Genomic DNA, 20354 nt, shown 5'->3' with positions numbered 1-20354 from the left:
GTGTTCTCTTCTCAAATTGAAATGCTTCCCAGTTCACATAAAACTGAAAGGAAAGACATTATACCATGCTGCCTAAGAGCAAGAACTATCTGGGACGCCTGAGGGGCTCAGTCAGTTAAGCACACGCCTTTGGCTCAGGCGGTGACCTCAGGGTCCTGACATCGGAGCCTTTCGTCAGGCTTCCTGCTCAGTGGGGAGTCTGCTTCTCCTTCTAACTCTCCCCCCTGCTCATGCCTGCTCACTCACTCTCTCTCTCTCAAATAAATAAAATCTTTAAAAAAAAAAAAAGAGCAAGAACTATTTGAATCTTGACTCTAGCACTTACCTTCTGTGTTACCTGGAGCACCTTACTCTTGCCTAAGTTTGTTCATCTGTAAAATAAGAATAATATTAGTACCTAACTCATAGGACTATTGTGAGGATTGAAGATATATATGTCTTAGTGTTGGGCAGACATAAATACTGTGAGCTTGTCTTCGTCGTTACTGCTAGTATTGTTGATTATGGCCGGGTTAGTGTTAGGAGTCACACCATTCTTGTTCTTTTGCACGTGAATTTATGTGCTTGAGGAAGTAACTAAAAATTCTCTTATTTCCATCTCCTTTCCTTTTGCTGAAATAAGATATTTAATTAGATTGTATATTTTCTTTCTATAAACTCTGCAAATAATCTGTTGTTCTAAGTAAAAACAAGTGCTTTTTATGTGGTTTGCAATTTGTTTACCATAATATGTTTATCCTATTACAGAAAGGTTTTAATTGTAGCTTTTCCTTTTTTTTTACCAAGTCTTGCCACTCAGAAGTTGGGAAGACCTTTCAGTTGAAGTACTATCAGCTAGAATCTTGGAGTTGGATAGGACTTTGGAGGCTGCCTTGTTCCACCTCCCACATCTGCTAAGAATTTTATTCATAGGGACGCCTGGGTGGCTCAGTCAGTTGAGCGTCTGCCTACGGCTCAAGTCATGATCCCGGGGTCCTGGGATTGAGTCCCACATTGGGCTCTTTGCTCGGCAGGGAGCCTGCTTCTCCCTCTGCCTGCTACTCCTTCTGCTTGTGCTCACTCTCTGTCTCTCTCTCTCTGACAAATAAATAAATAAAATATTTTTTAAAAAGAAGAAGAAGAATTTTATTCACTTTCTCTGATGTGGTCAATCCAGTTGCTGAGGACTTCCAAAAACAGGATTCACAGCTTGTCAAAAATAACTATTCTGTTGTTAGACAACTCTAGTTATTTGAAAGCTCTCTTATTTGTAATTGAAATCCGCTTCCCAGAAATTTCACTCTGTTGCTCTTTGTTCTGTCTCCTGAAGCATAGAGAACAGGACTGCTCCATCTTCCATTTATTTGCTGTAGATATTGGAAGATGGCCTTCATCTCCTCCTTTAATTCTTTCCTCCAGGTTAAACATTCCTTAGATGCCACGTTTTCAGATACCTCTTCCTCCTGATACCGGACGCGGTCTGCTCTGAATGCGGGTCTTCACACGTGGCCATGGCACCCAGGACAGAACCTAGTTTTCTAACTACTAATTGACCATCAAACACTACAGCCTGACCATTCCTGCCTGTGTTTTGGACGTGTACGTCTGTTGATGCTGCCAAAGTTTGTGTTTGGGCTTTTTATTTTATTTTTTTTTAAGATTTTATTTATTTATTTGACAGAGAGAGAGCCAGCGAGAGAGGGAACACAAGCAGGGGGAGTGGGAGAGGAAGAAGCAGGCTCATAGTGGAGGAGCCTGATGTGGGGCTCGATCCCAGGACTCCGGGATCACGCCCTGAGCCGAAGGCAGACGCTTAATGACTGAGCCACCCAGGTGCCGCTATGTGTTTGGGCTTTTAAAAAAATTTTTTTAATCTATGTCACAGTCTTGGCTGATATAAAGACTGGTTTATCAGAGGTTCTCAGCACTTATCTATGAGTCACTGCCAAACAGAGGCTCATGCTTTTACAATGAATTTTTGAAACCTAAATGCACAACTATATGATTATCCCTGTGACATTTCATCTCGCGAGTATCAGTCTTTTTTCAGCATGTCAGAACCATTTAGATTTTGATGCTATCCGTGTGTTAGCTTTCTCTCTTGGCTATAAAACATCTGAAAATTAAAATTTAGTATGTATTTCTTCTCCATCTTCATTCAGGTAATCCATAGAACCGTGATAAAGGAAAGAAACCAAATTGGGGGCCTTTTGTTTTTCTTTTTTTATTGAAACGTAGTTGACACACAATGTTACATTATTTTAGGCATACAACATAGTGATTTGACAAGTCTATGTGTTATGCCACGCTCACCACAAGTGTAGCTACCATCTGTCATCATACAACACTATTATGACCATATTCCCTATGTTGTACCTTTTCCTGTTACACATTCCATAACTAGAAACCTGTATCTCCCACTCTCCTTCACCCATTTTGCCCATCCCCCAATCCTCCTCCCTTAAGGCAACCATCAGTTTGTTCTCGGAATTATGGGTCTGTTCCTGGTGTTTGTTTGCTTATTTGTTTCATTTTTTATTTTTTTTTTAAGATTTTTATTTATTTGACAGAGATAGAGACAGCCAGCGAGAGAGGGAACACAAGCAGGGGGAGTGGGAGAGGAAGAAGCAGGCTCATAGCGGAGGAGCCTGACGTGGGGCTCGATCCCACAACGCAGGGATCACGCCCTGAGCCAAAGGCAGATGCTTAACCGCTATGCCACCCAGGCGCCCCTTGTTTCATTTTTTAGATTCTATATTAAGTGAAATCATACGGAATTTGTCTTCCTCTGTCTGACTTATTTCACTTTAGCATAATACCCTGTGGGTCCATCTCTGTTGTCACAAATAGCAAGATCTCATTCTTTTTTATGGCTTAGTAATATCCATGTGTGAATGTGTGTGTGTATATATACACTCCATATCTTCTTTATCCAGTCATCTATCATGGGCACTTGGGCTGCTTTTGTATTTGGCTATTGTAAATAATGCTCCAGTAAACACAGGGGTGCATATATCTTTTCAAATTAGTGTTTTCAAAAGATACCCAGTAGTGGAATTACTGAATCATATGGCATTTCTATTATTAATTTTTTTTTAAAGATTTTATTATTTATTCGACAGAGATAGAGACAGCCAGCAAGAGAGGGAACACAAGCAGGGGGAGAGGGAGAGGAAGAAGCAGGCTCATAGCAGAGGAGCCTGACGTGGGGCTCGATCCCATAACGCCGGGATCACGCCCTGAGCCGAAGGCAGACGCTCAACCGCTGTGCCACCCAGGCGCCCCTCTATTATTAATTTTTTGAGGAAGCCTCCTACTCTTTTCCACAGTGGTTGTACTAATTGACATTTCTACCAGCAGTGCTCAAGGGTTCCTTTTTCTCCACATCCCCACCAATACTTGCTATTTCTTGTCTTTTTGATAGTAGGTAGCCATTCTGACTGGGGTAAGGTGATACCTCTTTGTGGTTTTGATTTATATTTCCCTGATGATTAGTGTTGTTGACCATCTTTTCATGTGTCTGTTGGCCATCTGGATATCTTCTTTGGAAAATGTCTATTCAGGTCCTCTGCCCAGTTTTAATCAGATTATTTGGTTTTTTGGGGGCGCTTGGGTGGCTCAGTTGTTGGGCGTCTGCCTTTGCCTCAGGGCATGATCCTGGCATTCTGGGATCCAGCCCCTCATCAGGCTCCTCTTCTGGGAGACTGCTTCTTCCTTTCCCACTCCCCCTGCTTATGTTCCCTCTCTTGCTGGCTGTCTCTCTCTCTCTGTCAGATAAATAAATAAAATCTTTAAAAAAAAAAAAAGATTATGTGGTTTTTTCGTGTTGAGTTGTATAAATTCTTTATATATTTTGGTTATTGACCCCTTATTGGATATATTATTTGCAAATATCTTCTCCCATTCAGTAGGCTGCCTTTTTGTTTTGTTGATGGTTTTGTTCATTGTGCAGAAGCTTTTTATTTTGACATAGTCCCAGTGGTTTATTTTTGCTCTTGTTTCCGTTGTCTGAGAAGACATATCTAGAAAAATGTTACTAAGGCCAATGTGAAAGAAATTACTGCCTATGTTTTCTTCTAGGAGTTTTATGATTTTATGTCTCAAATTTAGGTCTTTAATCCATTCTGAGTTTATTTTTATGTATGGTATAAGAAAGTGGTCCAGTTTCATTCTTTTGCATATAGTTTTCCATTTTTCTCAGCCCCATTTATTAAAAAGACAAAACCAAATATTGAGTCCTAGAGATTACTTTTCTGCTCAAAATAAATCCACTACCAAACATTTTCTAGGAGTAGTTGTTTTACATATTTGAATCCATATTTCCATACTCTAATCCAGAGCCCCATTTCTCTGTCTCATCCACAAAGGACTAAATTTCTTTCTTTTTCTTTCTTTCTTTTTCTTTCTTTCTTTCTTTTTTTTTTTTTTTGAAGATTTTATGTATTTATTTACCAGAGAGAGAGAGAGCAAGAGCACAAGGGGGGCGGGGTAGGGGGTGGCAGGCAGAGGGAGAAGCAGGCTCCCCGCGAGCAAGGAGTCCAATGCAGGACTGGATCCCAGGAACCTAGGATCACCACCTGAGCTGAAGGCAGACGTTTAACTGACTGAGCCACCCAGGCGTCCCAAGGACTAAGTTTCTAAAACCCAAATATACTCTATCTTTACTATTTCTGAAGCTAACAATGAGTGGCCATATCAAAAGAAAAATGAGAATATTTTGTAATGATTTGCTCATTGTGACCCACCTATCCTGGGGCTGCGGTCACCACTGCCTTTTTTCTAGAGCTCACAGACCATCTTTTTGATAACCTTTTTTGGAATTTTGCCATCATCGTCCATAAATTCACTGGCCTTTGTTCCAGATGCACCTCTGTCCTCGTCTTTTTCTTTTGTCCTGTGTTTGAAGACATTCGTCAGTTGCATCTCTCATCTCTGTGATTTCTTAACATCTTTTAGTAGCTGGGAAGGACACTTACGTGCGCTGTAAGCATAAAGAGGACAGAGGTGAGTGGATGCCTCTGTGGAGGTGCTCTGGACTGGAAACTAGGTCTCCAGAGTGAGGGGGAAGACGGAGACACGGGAAGTGCCGGCAGAAACATCAGACAAAATGAATGAGAAAGCTGCTGGCGGGGGAGGAAGCTCAGCGGGGGTGCCACACAGTAATTTGTCCGAGAAGATGATACTGTGTTCCGAATGGGAGCGGTGGTGGTCTTAAAACGCAAAGGATACCAGAAGCCAGACCTAAGGCAGCTTGGTAGTTGCCTCCAAGGCCTCCCTGACACCTGTAATGGGCTGTTTGAATGCATGTTTCACCCTTAAAGGCCCCTCTTCCTGGAATTATTTTAATCTTTACAATTGTTAACTCATTCTTTATTTCTCTTTCCTTTGTCTTGATGATACATCATCTTTGGCAGCTGTTTGAGCTGACTTGTTCTTATTTGACATACAGCCTTTACATTTTGATGCCTCTTATTTTTGTCATCTCCTTCCCCTGTGCACCCCCATCAGTCTTCAGCAGATTCTGACGGGGCTGTTACTGAACATTTTTCTGTGAGGAATGGCATTTTTAAAACACGTGTGACAGTGTCCTGGTGATAGTACAGACTTGTGGGTGGATCCCCACACCATTTCACAGCTTTCTCCCTCTCCTTTGCCAGCTCCTTCTGGTCAGGGGTAGCATCTGATCTCTGATCTCTGCAGGAGCTTTGCACACAGCAGGGGCTCAGCGGGGGGGGGGGGGGGGGGGGGGGGCCCAGNGGGGGGGGGGGGGGGGGGGGGAGGCTCAGCAATGGAGGAGACCCCTGCTCCTTTTACACCTGGGCCTTTTCAAACCTGAGCCCCAAGAGGGCTTATTCTGTAGCCATTTGTTTTGGTCTCTTTCATAATTAATTATGAGCATTGTTGAAATTTAGTTTTTCAGAGGCTCTCATCACCCTTGAACTATTTCTATTTATGATCTCTTGGAATCATGGCAGTCTTTTCACTAATTTTTAAATGTGCTTTCCTAATTTATGGCCTGGGTGTCCAAAACCATGCCTGCGGTTCTTTCTTTTACTGAGTCTAATACCAGGATGGCATTACTTTGTGTGCACGTGCGTGTGTGTGCGTGTGCCAGATTTCCCATCACCTTTACATCCAATTATGTTGACATACTGAAGCAAAAAGTGCTTCTTCTATCTTCTGATACCTGAGATTATCAGTCAGGCACACCAAGAATTTATCAACTATTAGGATGTGAGTTTTAGTAAATGTTCAAAAGTTGGAGTCCCTTATCATTACTGCATCTTACATTTCTGCCAGCTTCATAATCCCCGTTAGGGAAGCATGGTCCACTTCTCCCACTTGGTTAGGAGATGTGTGTTCTTTTTCCATAACAGCATGGCTGCCATTTGTTTCCTTTCATCCTAATCCAGGTGTTTTCAACGATAAAAACAAAAACCAAAACAAGCCTTTAACATATCGCTTATACTCCCTGACTCTCTGTCACACAGTTTCTACAGAACAGGGTGTACACTAATTTCCAGATGAGTTTCAGCGTCCCCATTCTCTATAGCACTATCTGTTTGGGCAAAAGAAAACTTGGGGTTCCATCCAATTCTCTTCCAGTGCTATAGAGGGGAACAGCTCTGGGTGTGCAGAAATGAAACCCAGGTCATTTCTCCAATTTGCTGTTCAGCCAATCTCATCCTAATATCTTCTGCAAAATGAGGTGAGAAGATAAGATGGGGCTTGGGTTTCTTCTAGGTCTTAAAGTCTTTCTTTGGTTTCATTGGAGAGAAGCAGCTGCCTCGTCCACTTCTGCTAAAGCTGCTTAGATCTCATGGCAGGGGCTTGTCTTTACTATTTAAGAGAATTTTTTAACCAAATAGTTTTCACAGGCATATGATGATTTCTCAAAAGGTCTCATAAAAGCAACATTTATCACCGAAAAGGTGTTTAATAACACCTTTTAATAAACGTTAAATAATAATGCACTTAACTTTAAGTACTTTGCATCTTTTTCTCTCTGTGTTAATATCTCTAATTGGATCCTCTAGCAAGGGATTTGGACTTAATTTATTGCAGGTGATGCTGCACTTATACAATTATTCAGTTGACTTAATTAGAGATTTAATTATATTAGTGCCCTAACGTGCTACATTAGAGAAGTAAAACGCAGACTGGTAATTCACCTTTTTGTATTTTTTTGTGTCACTTATCCTACAGCTAAAATGTTTTTCAAGCCATAAAGGCCAGAGGGCATACCAGCATTTCTAGCCATATCCTAATATGGAAAACTCTGTCTATGCATTAGTTTGGGGTTTGCCCAGTCAAAGTGTAGGTAAAGGCAAAAGTGGAAAGAATTTTTCTAATTGTGGTCTTATCTCTTGCATCTGTTAGAACCAAAGTTGTAGGTCCAGCCCCTCAGTATTCCTTTCAACCTCCTCCAGTTCTGCAGCCCTAGGGCAGCACCCTAACAGGTGGTCCTGGGAGGCAGCAACTGTATTTGTCTCTGTATGTCCCACCCCTGCTACACACCTAGGCCATATAGGTGCCCAATACGTGGCGGCTAAATTGAAATTTGATCGTTGCAAAGACTACTAGTTGGAAGTGTGGTCAAAACAGTATAAACTCAACCCAATTATTTTTTCTTTTTCTTTTTCTTTTTTTTAAGATTTTATTTATTTATTTGAGAGAGAGAGAGACATCATGAGCAGGGGGGAAAGGTAGAGGGAAAAGCAGACTCCTTGCTGAGCAGGGAGCCCAAGGCGGGACTCGATCCCAGGACCCTGGGATCATAACCTGAGCCGAAGGCAGACGCTTAACTGACTGAGCCACCCAGGTGCCCCCAACCCAACTATTATAAAATACAGTAACTCAAAATACGTAGCCCAGCAGGCAAGGTACTCCTTAGGAATGACCTAAGAAGCATTTTTAGGCCTTATTGAATCCATCTCTAGGATTGGGGCCTAGCCATCTGCATTTCAAAGTTCTCTAGGTGAATCCTAGGGCACTGGCTGGCTCAGTCGGTGGAATGTGAGACTCTTGATCTCGGGGTTGTAAGTTCGAGCCCCACGTTGGGTGTAGAGATTACTTAAAAATAAAATCTTTAGGGGTGCCTGGGTGGCGCAGTCGTTAAGCGTCTGCCTTTGGCTCAGGGCGTGATCCCAGCATTCTGGGATCGAGCCCCACATCAGGCTCCTCTGCTAGGAGCCTGCTTCTTCCTTTCCCACTCCCCCTGCTTATGTTCCCTCTCTTGCTGGCTGTCTCTCTCTCTGTCAAATAAATAAATAAAATCTTAAAATAAATAAATAAAAATAAAATAAAATCTTTACATAAATAAATAAAGTTCCCCAGGTGAATCTTATACTCAGCCAAGTTTAGGAATTCCAGCTTAATGTGCCTTTTATCACTTTTATTTACAAAGGATGAGATTGTTTTGTCAGGATAGACCCATTGCCTATTCTAATTTTTAGTAAAAATGAGTCTCATTTATGGCCTATTAATTATATCTAAAGGATTTCTTTTGAGCCAATAATTCAGGTTTAGTTGGTCGAAGTGTATGCACATGTCTGTGAGGAGTAATACCTTCAATGAAGAATTAAATTACTGCTGAATCATGAAATGGGCATTTTCCTCATGGAAGCTGTCAAGTCCCTCGGTATGCAAAGCCCAACTCTGTAGAGAGAAGATTTAAGTATTAATTGGAAGTACAGTAGTCACTGGTGAGAGAAATTAACTCTTTTAGGGTTTGAGTAATGTTAAGTGATATCCTCCCACGTGCTATTTTGCCCTAATCTGAACCACCCTTCATTGTAAGAATTAAGTACCTTACAAGTCACCATCAAATATTCAGTTGGACCTGGTTGAATAAGGTTCAGCTTATAAAGGTTTATAAAGTAACAAACTAAGTGAAGCAGAGAAATGCAGAATGTGTATGCCTGGGTGGCTCAGTTGGTTAAGCGTCTGCCTTCAGCTCAGGTCGTGATCCCAGGGTCCTGGGATCGATCTCCAAGGCAGGCTCCCTGCTCAGCCAGGAACCTGCTTCTCCATCTCCCTCTGCTGCTCCCCCTGCTTGTGCTCTATCGCTAATAAATAAATAAAATCTTTTTTAAAAAAGAGAGAGAAATGCAGAATGCAAAACATTGCACAACACAGCCTGGTCCTTTCAAAATGGCAATATCATAGGGAGAAAATATTAAAGTGTCATAACAAATGAATGCAATGTGTGAACTAGGATTCATCGTGATTCGGAAAAAAAATAAAAGACTTAGAAAGATATTTTAGAGCCAACTGGGGAAATTTGCACATGGACTAGATATTACATAATGGTGGAGAATTATCATTAACTTTCCTAGTTGTGATGATAATATTATGGTTATGTAGGAGAATAGTCTTAGACCTGCATGTCAAGACAAGGGTGAAGCATCCTGCAGCCCAACATATGTTCAAGCCAAGTCCTACCAGCTCAGAGCCTGTTATTAAATATTTCAGAATTTTGTGATTCCACAGCCTTCAGTAGCTTGAAATCATTCATGATGGGAGTTTTTGTACCACAAAAATCTGCAAATGCTACAAACAGGGTCTTTCTCCTCCCCCGGAGAGGTAATTTACCAGCATACCACTGCCCACAGCTTATTTGCAAATGGTTGAGAAAACACATACATACAAGTAGATAAAACAAAAATAGCAAAATATTGACAGTTGTTGACTGTCGGTAGAGGATGTGTGGTCATGCGTTGTGCTCATCGAGGAGTCGGCAGCCTTTCTGAGAAGGCTAACGTGTAAGTATTTTAGGCTCTGCAGGCGAGGACAGCCTCTGCAGCAGCCACTCTGCAGCTCTGCCACTAGAGCCCAAAGCAGCCACAGACAGCACTTAACTGAATGGGCATGGATATGTGCCAACAAAACTTTATTTAAAAAAACAGCAGGGGCAAATTGGGCCTGGGCCCATAGCTTGCCAACTCCTGTGCTAGTCTTTGAACTTTTCTGTACTTTTAAGTATTTGATAATAATTTTTTTTAAATTCAGATTTCTTAGTCTAGTTTTCAGAACCTTCCCGGATCCCCTAATATCTGCTCCTATTAAGTTTGTCACACTGATCTGTCTTTATTCCCTGGACACTGTACTCTGGTCTCCTCTGTGCCTTTGCTCAAGCTGTTCTCTTTTGATATAATTCCCTTGCTCCCCTCAACCCCATAACTGCTTATCAACTTTCTCAAAACATGCCTCAGATCTCAACTACTCTGTAAGGTCTTCTTGAATCTCTTCTAATTAAAGTGATCTCTCATTTCTTTGATCGCTTATAGTTCTATATTTGTACCTTGGTTTTGCTGCTTTTTACAGTATACCTTTAATTAGTTCCTGATCCATGAGGCAGAGAAGGATCACTGTACTCCTTTCGCATAATAGGTGTTCAGTTAATATTTGCAAATTGAAATCCAGTCATGCACCTGTTATGCGCATGCCTGCAGGTACCAAGCTAAAGGTGTAGAATACAGAATGTTGGCCTAATGTAGGTTTGGGGTAATTAAAGATAATGAAAATAGTGAGCATGTTCTCTCTTCTTCCCTCCCCCTTCCCTGTTTCTCCATCCCTCCCTCTTTTCCTCCCTCCCCCCCTTCCTTATCCAGCTCTAACTACCTTTGAGGTTGTTGGGCATGAAGCTACAATAGACCTCACCTTGTGGATGGGTTGGCTTTCTAAGGGCCTGAGGAGGAAGAAGAATTAAGTCGTTCTGAATATTTATAGTGTTTTAGACACTGTCAGGCACTCTATGCTGCCTCAGGTAGTTCCCTCCGACAGTCCTATGAGGGACTGATATTATCGGCACTTAAATGGCTCCTCTAAGATTATAAAGCTACCATGGGAGTTTGAATTCAGCTGCATCAGATACCCAGCACCATTTTAGTGCCTTCATGCATTCAGTGATTGGCAAGAGACCAAGGAATCCTAGGCTGAAATAGTCCTGAAGTTCATATGCAGTGTGTGGAAAGACCAATGGGGTGGTGCGATTCTGGCCGAGTGTAGTATTCAGTACCGCTGGACTGGATGTTGGAAACCCTGGCTTCTGACCACACCTGTGCCACTATCCACCTATGATCTTGGGTGAGCCACTGAGCTTCTCTTGGCCTCTGTTTTCTTCTCTGTATAATTAGAGGAAGAAAGCAGGTTGTTTCTTTTATTCCTTTATGTTACATGCAGTATGCGGTAGCTGCGAGTCTAATGAAGAGATAGATATGGGAATGGAGAATTGAAGTGCAACACTATGTAATAATGCTGTACTCCAGATGTGCACACGGTACTTGGGGAGCCCCAAGGAAGAGGGGCACCTAGCTCCTTAGGGCTCTCATTCTAGCTGAGCATATTCTGCTCAAGTGGAATTTGGGAAGTTCGAATTTGGGGAAATATGGGAACAGTCTCAGGGGAGATGATTGCTGCAAGCAGTTTCCCTAAATAATGATGTTGGGGGAACAGAGGAAAAACAGGCTGGGCAAGAGCTAGATCAAGAAAGGACTTCCAGGAGCGCCTGGGTGGCCCAGTCGTTAAGCGTCTGCCTTCGGCTCGGGTTGTGATCCCGGCATTCTGGGATCGAGCCCCACATCGGGCTCCTCTGCTGGGAGCCTGCTTCTTCCTCTCCCACTCCCCCTACTTGTGTTCCCTCTCTCTCTGGCTGTCTCTGTCAAATAAATAAATAAAATCTTTATAAAAAAAAAGGAAAGGACTTCCATGCCTGGTGAAAGAGCTTGGACTCTTTTTTTCTTCAGGCTATTGGAAGGTAGTGAAGGGTTTTAAGCAAGATCACATTTGCATTTGATAAAGATCTCCTTCGCGGCATGACAGATGGAGTCCAGGTCAAAGAACTGGTGGTGGGAAGGCTCTTTAGGAGGTGGTTGCATAGAACAGCCCAGGCACGGGATGGTGACAGCCTGAACTGAGGCGGCGGCAGTGAGAATGAAGAGCGGAGGGTAAATCTGAGAGCTCTAAAAGATAGAACGGCTAGGACTTAGAGACTCTGTCAGTCAAGATGCATACAGACAACCTCACAGTCTCATGGCCTCAGACAACAAAGATGTGTTCCTTGCCCATACTGCGAGTCGCATGCAGGTGGGAGAGGCACTGTGGCGCTCGGTGTGGTCACTCAGGAATCCAGCATGAGGAGCTTCTCCGATGTGGCCGGTTCATACACCAGGGGGAAAGCTCTGGAGGGACTCGTGGATGGTTTAAATGCTGCAGCCCAGAAGTGACTTGCATCACTCACAACTCATGGACTAGAACTTGTCCCTTGGCCCCACCCCATCTCCAGGGGCCAGAAAGTTCAGTCAAGTGTGAGCAGCACTGGTACAGCCATGGTGTCTGACTGGAAATGAGGCGTGAAGGAGGACCCCCAGGTTTCTGATGTAGGGAGTTAGGCAGAGGCATTCACTGAGAAAGAGAAAGTGGAATTGGGGGAAGGGGAAGTGGACTGACCAAATCATTATAAATCTCTTTCAGCTCTGAAGTGTCACCCTTTCACTGGTCCTTCCCTGTCGTCAAAAAGAGGGATTAGAAATAAACTCCAGTTGTTGGCAGGAGTTTACTTTATTCTTTACAAAGGTGTGTTTCGGTTCATTCTTCCCAGTCGAATAAAGGCTTTTTAAACATGTAGTGTTCGGATCTCAACTAGGTGTCTTTCTCGAATTTTCATATGGACTGTTGTGTCAGCATACAGCATTAAAAAAAAAAGTGACTAAGTAGGATGTTAATGAAGACTTCCTCACGTAAGACCATCAGGCTGCTGAACTCAAAATGCCAGGGATGTAAATGCCCTCCGCCGTCATTACCGCCATTACCGCCATGCCCCAGCAGGGCACGGTGCAGGGTGTCTAGGGCTGGGAGTCGGGGAGGAGGTGTAATTAGGCTGATTGGAGCCTATTGTGCTACTCTGGAGCACAGACACCTAGCAGCCTTAGGGAATGTTAGTGCCTCAAAATCACTGGGGAATGGTGTCCTCTTTCCCTCAAAAGAACAGAGCAGAGACAGCGAATCCATATTGTCTCCCCTTCTTTGTTTTCCACCTCCCCTCCCCAGTTTAACTGTGGTACCTTAAAAACTGACTTTTATTGTGCATTTGTTTCTTAACAGTTGCGAGAAACAATCAAAGCTGGCAAAGGTGTGACTTCAGCTATTGACCTGTGTCGTTACCATGGAAACAAGGCACTGGAGGCCCTACAGAGCTTTCCTCCCTCAGAGGCCAGATCTGCTTTAGAAAACATTGTGTTTGCTGTGACCAGATTTTCATGACACCAAATTAAAAAGACACTATTGTTCGTTCACTGAAAAAAAACAAAAAAACTGGAGAATGAAGAATGAGATGATGAGGAGAGCTTTCGTGATAAAATATCCAAATGTGGTAATGACTTTAAAAACATAATCCGTTTTTTTTCCTTCCTTTTATCACATTGCTAAATGAATCCTGCCTTCTTTTTGGAACTGCTACGAACAAAATTAGAAGAAAAAAAGGTCAAGCAGTTTTCACTGTCACGCCAGCAGCACACTTGAGGCTGCAATAGCAGAAATAATTAATGAGATTCGCTCCTGTGACCTCAGCAAATGGACAGGAAATAAGTCCTTATTGATTGGACCGAGCCAGGGATGGCGCCAGGGCGGTGGCCTGTGGTTTTCCTTCTAGAGAGGGCAGAGCAAGCTGGAAGCTGCAGGTGTCAGGAGAAACACGGTCGGTGCCAGCCAGGGAGCACTGTCCAATCAAAAACTAGTGACCAATTTGTCATCGCGGAGAGTAGTTTTGATGATTAAGAAAAAAATGTGCTTTGTGTCCTTGCAATTACATCTTGGTGTCTGTCGGTACAGTATGAATATACTTCGCGCTTCATCGTTTTTGTAAGATTTATTTTTTTTTTAGGAAAAATTGCTGAAAAAATAATGCTAAATATTTGAAGTAGGAGATTAAAATTTTATCAGATGTTAACTTGGTTGTAGTAGGAACGGCTTGTTTTTCTTTCGAGAAGACCAAATATTTTTTTAAACACCTTTCAAAGAACCAAACTCTTTTTTTTTTAAGCCAAACAGGATGCTTTCTTTCAAGGAGAATGTATTCATTTGTCATGTTTTGGTGTAAAGAATCCTTTAACTTTTACGAGTGTCACATACATAACTGTTGTTCTGGGGAATAAACTGGTGATTTTTTTTTTTAATTCAGAATGTCAAAATTTGGTCTTGAACCACAGACATCCAGTTACAGAAAGAATACAAGCAATCTCACAGGCCTGCAATCAGACACTGTCTCTGTGTGGTTCATAGGAGATGATTTTTGTGGTTTGCATGCATGCAACATGAGAAGACCGTTGACAAGAAGGCTGAGTTTACGTAAATGATCTAGATTGAGACTCAGCTACCTTTCTTCCTTCTGTGGTGTAATTACAGCCCTATCTGGAGACAGTGAACACAGCAAACAGATTTTATTACCTCGTTTACTCAAACACTAAGTGATGTTATTTTAGTTAAATTCCTTCCCCCAAAAGTTACGAAACCATTTCATCAGGACCCAGCATGTGGCATGCAATGAAGAGAAAATGTGAGCTGCACAGGTTAAGGTATTGTATTATGAAATATTTTAATTTATTTAAAATATTATAATTATACAGTTTATGCTACTACAATTTGAAGGCCTATAGATTTAGCTTAAGAGAACATTTTTCTGGTTGAAATGGTCTTTTCTCAAAGAAATTGGCTTAATTAGTAACTCTGGTTAGATGCTTGAGATCAGACTAGGTTTTAATCATTAACTTCCACGAAGGAGGAGTTGTGCTTTGTGTTCTCTAGATGGGTGGGAACTTACCCAGAGCTGTAGGTTTTCTGAAGCAGATAGTCGGGTGTACAAGCAGGATCCCCGGGCTTGTAATTCTGCTTTAGCAGCTGGTTGGCTGTGTGACCTTGAGCAAGTCACTTCCCTCTGAGCCTCCACTTCTTCATCTGTTAAATAAATGAGAGAATGTATGAAGTCCCTTCCGGCTTTGTTTTATTTTCTCAAAGTCTGCCACTTCTTTTTTTTTTTTTTTTTTTAAACAACGGATATCCTCATTTTTTTTTTTTAAAGATTTTATTTATTTATTTGACAGAGATAGAGACAGCCAGCGAGAGAGGGAACACAAGCAGGGGGAGTGGGAGAGGAAGAAGCAGGCTCATATCAGAGGAGCCTGATGTGGGGCTCGATCCCATAACGCCGGGATCACGCCCTGAGCCGAAGGCAGACGCTTAACCGCCGTGCCACCCAGGTGCCCCATCAAAGTCTGCCACTTCTGACCCTGGATAACAAAGATGCTCTGTGAGGTTCAGGGAGGAGGAAAGGTGAGACCCAGAGAGAGGCTACAAAGGAGCGCATAAAACTCAATGGCAAATTTCCTCCTACACTGCCTCGCAGCTTAGGGCCTACAGTATTCCTAGCTCTCTTTTGTAAGGCATGTAATCCTGGACTCTTCTGTTTCAGCACCTGCCTTTCTGCTTTCTCCGGGACCTCCCTGCCCTGGCTCAGGGGTCCTGCCCTCCGTGTTGAGCAAGCTCTGTCTCTGCCTTCCCGCTCAGCAGAGTTCTCACTTGCCAGCCTCCCTGCAGGCTTTCATTAAACCTAACACATTGGCCAGTTCACTCTCCAGCTTTAAATAGAGTCTTTCTTCACGCCCTTTCTTTAGGGGTATGTTTGTTAACTCTTATGTCCTTATAATGTCAGATAATTTAGGGAGAAATTTGGGGCACCAAGACACGCCTAGTCACACCTCTTGGCCTACCACCTGGGTGCAGCCAGGGACATCACTGCTAACTAGGTAAGACTCTGGCCTCATAATGTCCCCTCCACCCCCTCACCATCTCCCCCCATCCCCATTGTCTTGCTAGAGGGAAGAATTCCTTCATTAGCCATTGTGCTGCTCCCCTCTACCTGGTCCCCTTAACTTGTAAGTTGGACCCCCCAAACCTTATTCACTTCAGGCTCCTGAAAGCAGCCACACTCTCCTCCCTGTCAGTCTTGTCTTTGTCGAGTATGTGGCGGCTGCACTGAGTGCCCGCTCTCTTCTTCCAGCCCCACCCCTTTACAGGTGCAGCAGCAGGCCTAGGGCACTGCCTCCGACTGCCTGGCCTGCCCTCCCTCCCCACCTCCCCACCACGTGGCATCTCATTCTCTCATCCTGTGCTTCTCTTTCGTCCTTTCAAAGATCTCAAGCCTGTAGCCTCCTATCTCCTTCCAGCCCCCCCCCCGCCGAAATCCCTGAGTCTTCAGTGTCTCCTCTGCTGGCTAACTGTCCAATCCTCCCGATCCCCAAAATGAACTTCCTCCCTTCACGCTGCATATCCTTCTACCTCCACTCTTGTTCTTCTCAGCTTCACCAACACATCTTCTTAGAGTCTGCTGACTCTTTAACCCTCGCAACGGGTCATTCACTACCAGTCCCCACCACCTAGACCAGCGCCAGTGCTGTAGACACTCCAAGAATGCTTGTGGAACAGATCTATCCGGTCTCTCGCCACACAGCGCTGAGATGGCCTTCTGACAGACGGTGGCCTTTCTGTGAAGTTTGCGTGCTAAACTTCAACGGGGCATTCCAGGTCGCTAATGCAGCCTCCCCTCTCCCTCAGCACCCTTGACCCACCTCTGTGCAGGTCCTTCCCCTCTTCTCTGTCCTCCTTCATACCTGACACATCTCTTAGTCGCACCCCTGGAGACATTCTTTTTTAAACATTTACATTCTATTTCCCCAGACAAAAAAAGCAGTTTCTTGCCCTACTAAGTTTTCTGCTTTTAAATTACCCAACTTACAACACCTGTTTCCTGGCATAAAAAAACAATATCGATGAGATATGGATTAGATATCCATATCTATTTGCCATTCACGATTCCGTTGAAAGGAGATACAGTTTATGACTATCATTAAACTTTCTTGTAGGTTTTACTTGATAACAGTAAATCCTCTTCATGTTTTCTTGCTCACATAATGTGGTTATCTAGGCACACTGAAAAATAAATTATCAGTGTCATTGTTTGCCTGGTCCAGGTCTCATTCTCTAATGTTTGAGACTCTGTCTTACCCATGCCAGTAGTATTGCTTTGCCCCAGGATGTGGGTGACACCAACAAGTTGGGATAAAAGACATACACATTAGTACAAAATGCTCCAAAAAGGTAGAGACCATTTTTAGGCCCAGTATCTACAACACATTGAACTCCAGTGACCACAAAGTAGTTGGAATAATCCATGATGATCTTTTTTTCAAAGCCTGACAAGGTGCTGTAACATGGCCCTCTTTGAGCAAGCAGGTTTGGGGGAATTATGTGTAATCAACAAAACTGTGCTAAAGGATACTTCTTTTTTTTTTTTTTTTAAGACTCTCGCTCATCAGCAAGTTCCACTGATAAAGAGAATCTTGCTTTTCAGAAAATCGTTGTCTTCCACTTTAAAATCCTGTGGTTAAGATCCCCTTTCTGACCAATAGAAGCTCCGGGATTTATCTTTATAGTCTGTAATGACTGCCTCTCACAGTAGAGAAGACCTGCCACACCTTTGGTAAAGCACAAAAAGAGCAGAAATGAATTGGACTGGTTCTTTAATTCATTCAACTGTGAGGACGTAATTGTCATTCCATTATTATTAATAGTTTCCATTATTGTTAATCGTGTTTTAGTAATAATAAAGCTATTTGCACTTTCTTTTAAAACCATAAAGCAATCTAACAAAATAATCATTTGCCTCTTTCTCTTCCCTACCTTCAGTCCTGATCTCAAATTAACTGTGTTATTCTTTCAGAATGGGTCCTACCTTCCCATTAAGGAGGTACAGGTGACTGAAAACCAAGTGTCACCTGGGGAGAGCCCAGAAGGGCCAGAGCTGATGGTGGGACCCACCTCTTTCTCTAGCTCACCCCGCCTGCCCGTGGGGCTCTGACATGCTAAGTTTTCACTGTCTCCTGGTGGAGGAATGTTCATATTTCTTTCTTTCCTATAGAAAGAGAAAGTTTCTCAGGCTTTTATTCTTTTTCTTTCTTTTTGTAGCCACTGACCATCTTCCTGGAAAAGCTATGTCAGCTTTCTCTTGACTTGCTCTGCTCATTCCCAGGACTGACAGTGTAGCCATCACTGCATCCCAGGAGCAAACAATGAGCTCACCCCTGCCTTGACTGTTGGGGTAGCTTAAATTTCACTGTTTGAACACATTAAAAAATATTTTTTTTAAGATTTTATTTATTTGACAGTGGACAAGCAGAGGGAGCAGCAGGCAGAGGGAAAGGGAGAGGGAGAAGCAGGCTCCCAGCTGTGCAAGGAGCTTGATGTAGGGCTTGATCGTAGGACCTCAGGATCATGACCCAAGCTAAAGGCAGCTGCTTAACAGACTGAGCTACCCAGGTACCCCTAAAAAAAAATTTTTTTAAGTAACCTCTGTGCACAATGTGGGACTTAAACACATTTAAGTAAATAACCACTTTATTTTATTTTTTTTTTTAAGATTTTATTTATTTATTTGACAGAGAGACAGCCAGCCAGCAAGAGAGGGAACACCAGCAGGGGGAGTGGGAGAGGAAGAAGCAGGCTCCCAGCAGAGCAGGGAGCCCAATGTGGGGCTGGATCCCAGAACCCTGGGATCATGCCCTAAGCCGAAGGCAGACGCTTAACAACTGAGCCACCCAAGCGCCCCTAAATAACCAATTTAAAAAAATTTTTTGGAGGGGCACCTGGGTGGCACAGCGGTTAAGCGTCTGCCTTCGGCTCAGGGCGTGATCCTGGCGTTATGGGATCGAGCCCCACATCAGGCTCCTCCGCTGTGAGCCTGCTTCTTCCTCTCCCACTCCCCCTGCTTGTGTTCCCTCTCTCACTGGCTGTCTCTATCTCTGTCGAATAAATAAATAAAATCTTAAAAAAAAAAATAAAAAAATTTTTTGGAAAGCAGAAAAAAATGTATCATTTACAATATCACCATGCTAACATAATCATCTCACCATTTCATTTCTATTTCTTTCAGTCTTTTCTATAATGCATATCTTTTTTTTTTTTTGCATGGTTCTAATTATAGTATAAATTCAACTTTGGGTCCTGCTGTTTTCACATAACATATCATAAACATTTTTCCATGATGTTGCAGTTTTCATAACCATTGTTAATAAGTAACTTAAATTCTAAAGGCAGTTGAATTTCTATTCCTGGTTGGTTTCTCCAGTATAAATAGGTGTATGGTAAATACTCCGTAAGAAAACCTGCTAACCTGAGGCAGCTGGGTGGCTCAGTCGGTTGGGTGTCTGCCTTCGGCTCAGGCCCTGATCCCAGGGTCCTGGGATTGGGCCCTGTATGGGGCTCCCTGCTCTGTGGGAAGTCTGCTTCTCCTCCTCTCTCTGCCCCTCCTCACCCTCATTCTTGCTCTCTCTCACGTTCACGCTCTCAGGTAAATAAATAAAATCTTAGAAAAAGAAAACTTCCTAACCTGCTACAAAGAAAGTCTTTGAACTTGGAAAAATAATGTCTCTGTGGCTTCTCCATAGTAGCAGGTTAAAACTATGGAACAAATTCCTTTAAAATTCTGCAATTTGAATGGTTAATTTTTTTCAGTTGGTGGTTCCCATTCCTGCAAAATGATGATGTCTTCCTTCCCACTGAAGTTCACAATCTAGGGAGGGAAAGGGCCTCAGTCAATAGTCATACCTTCTGCTCTTGGCAAAGACCACAGAGAAACGATCTTGTCGGAGATGAGAAGCCATCTTTGCTTCTTCCAAGTGAAGGGGAATATATAGGCTACTCAAAAATGTGCCACTTTGGCATATTGGTTATTTTTAATTAAAGGTACTTGAGGGGCACCTGGCTGGCTCAGTCAGAAGAGCATGCAGCTCTTGATCTTGGGGTTCTGAGTTCAAGCCCCGTGTTGAGTATAGAGATTACTTAAACATACAGTCTTTTAAAAAGGCACTTGAGAAATAGCCAGTGCAAGAAGGACCCTCTGACCCTCCTTTGTCCTGAAAACAGGAGATAAATCTTCCATGTAAAACGTACCCTTCCTGTACCAGGAGGAAGAGAGACATCCTCATCACAAGAGATAGCAGTTTAGGGCTGAGAAGGCTATATAAACAAACCTTGTTACTTCTTCACTAACTACCCCCAAGCCCAAACCTCTTTGTCTTGTCAGTTCTTCACAAATTTATTGTTTCTTTGTCTAAAAGGTATAAAAGTTGCTTGCTTCAGTCATTATTTGAGTTTCCTATTTTTCTATGAAATTAAATTTGCTTTTCTCCTGTTAATCTGTCTTATGCCAATTAATGATTAGGCCAGCCAAAGAACCTAGAAGGTAATAAGGAAAAAATTTCCTTCCCCTACAGAAGACTTGGGAGAAGGAAACTTCTAGGGTTTGTTCAAAAAGAAACAAGATA

At 42.8% G+C, this 20354-nt stretch overlaps 1 protein-coding gene across 3 annotated transcripts in view; it reads left to right on the top strand.

The window, feature by feature from the left end:
• Positions 1-20354, top strand: part of PDSS2 (decaprenyl diphosphate synthase subunit 2) — a 276311-nt gene that overhangs the window by 231872 nt on the left and 24085 nt on the right. Inside the window, exon 8 of one of the 3 annotated variants that reach the window (XM_002917335.4) lies at positions 13084-14987. The exons of 1 other annotated variant lie outside the window; for it this stretch is intronic. In XM_002917335.4, the coding sequence (XP_002917381.1) occupies positions 13084-13242 (159 nt within the window). In that variant the 3' untranslated portion in view covers positions 13243-14987. Of the gene's footprint in view, positions 1-1398; positions 1628-13083; positions 14988-20354 lie in introns of those variants that run through there. One more of the 3 variants, XM_034670924.1, reaches the window with a different exon arrangement.

The sequence above is a fragment of the Ailuropoda melanoleuca genome, chromosome 10 (assembly GCF_002007445.2).
Source record: "Ailuropoda melanoleuca isolate Jingjing chromosome 10, ASM200744v2, whole genome shotgun sequence".
Classification (NCBI taxonomy): Eukaryota; Metazoa; Chordata; class Mammalia; order Carnivora; family Ursidae; genus Ailuropoda; species Ailuropoda melanoleuca.
The sequence above is the reverse complement of the archived record's forward strand: the minus strand, read 5'-3'. Positions and strand labels throughout refer to the sequence as shown.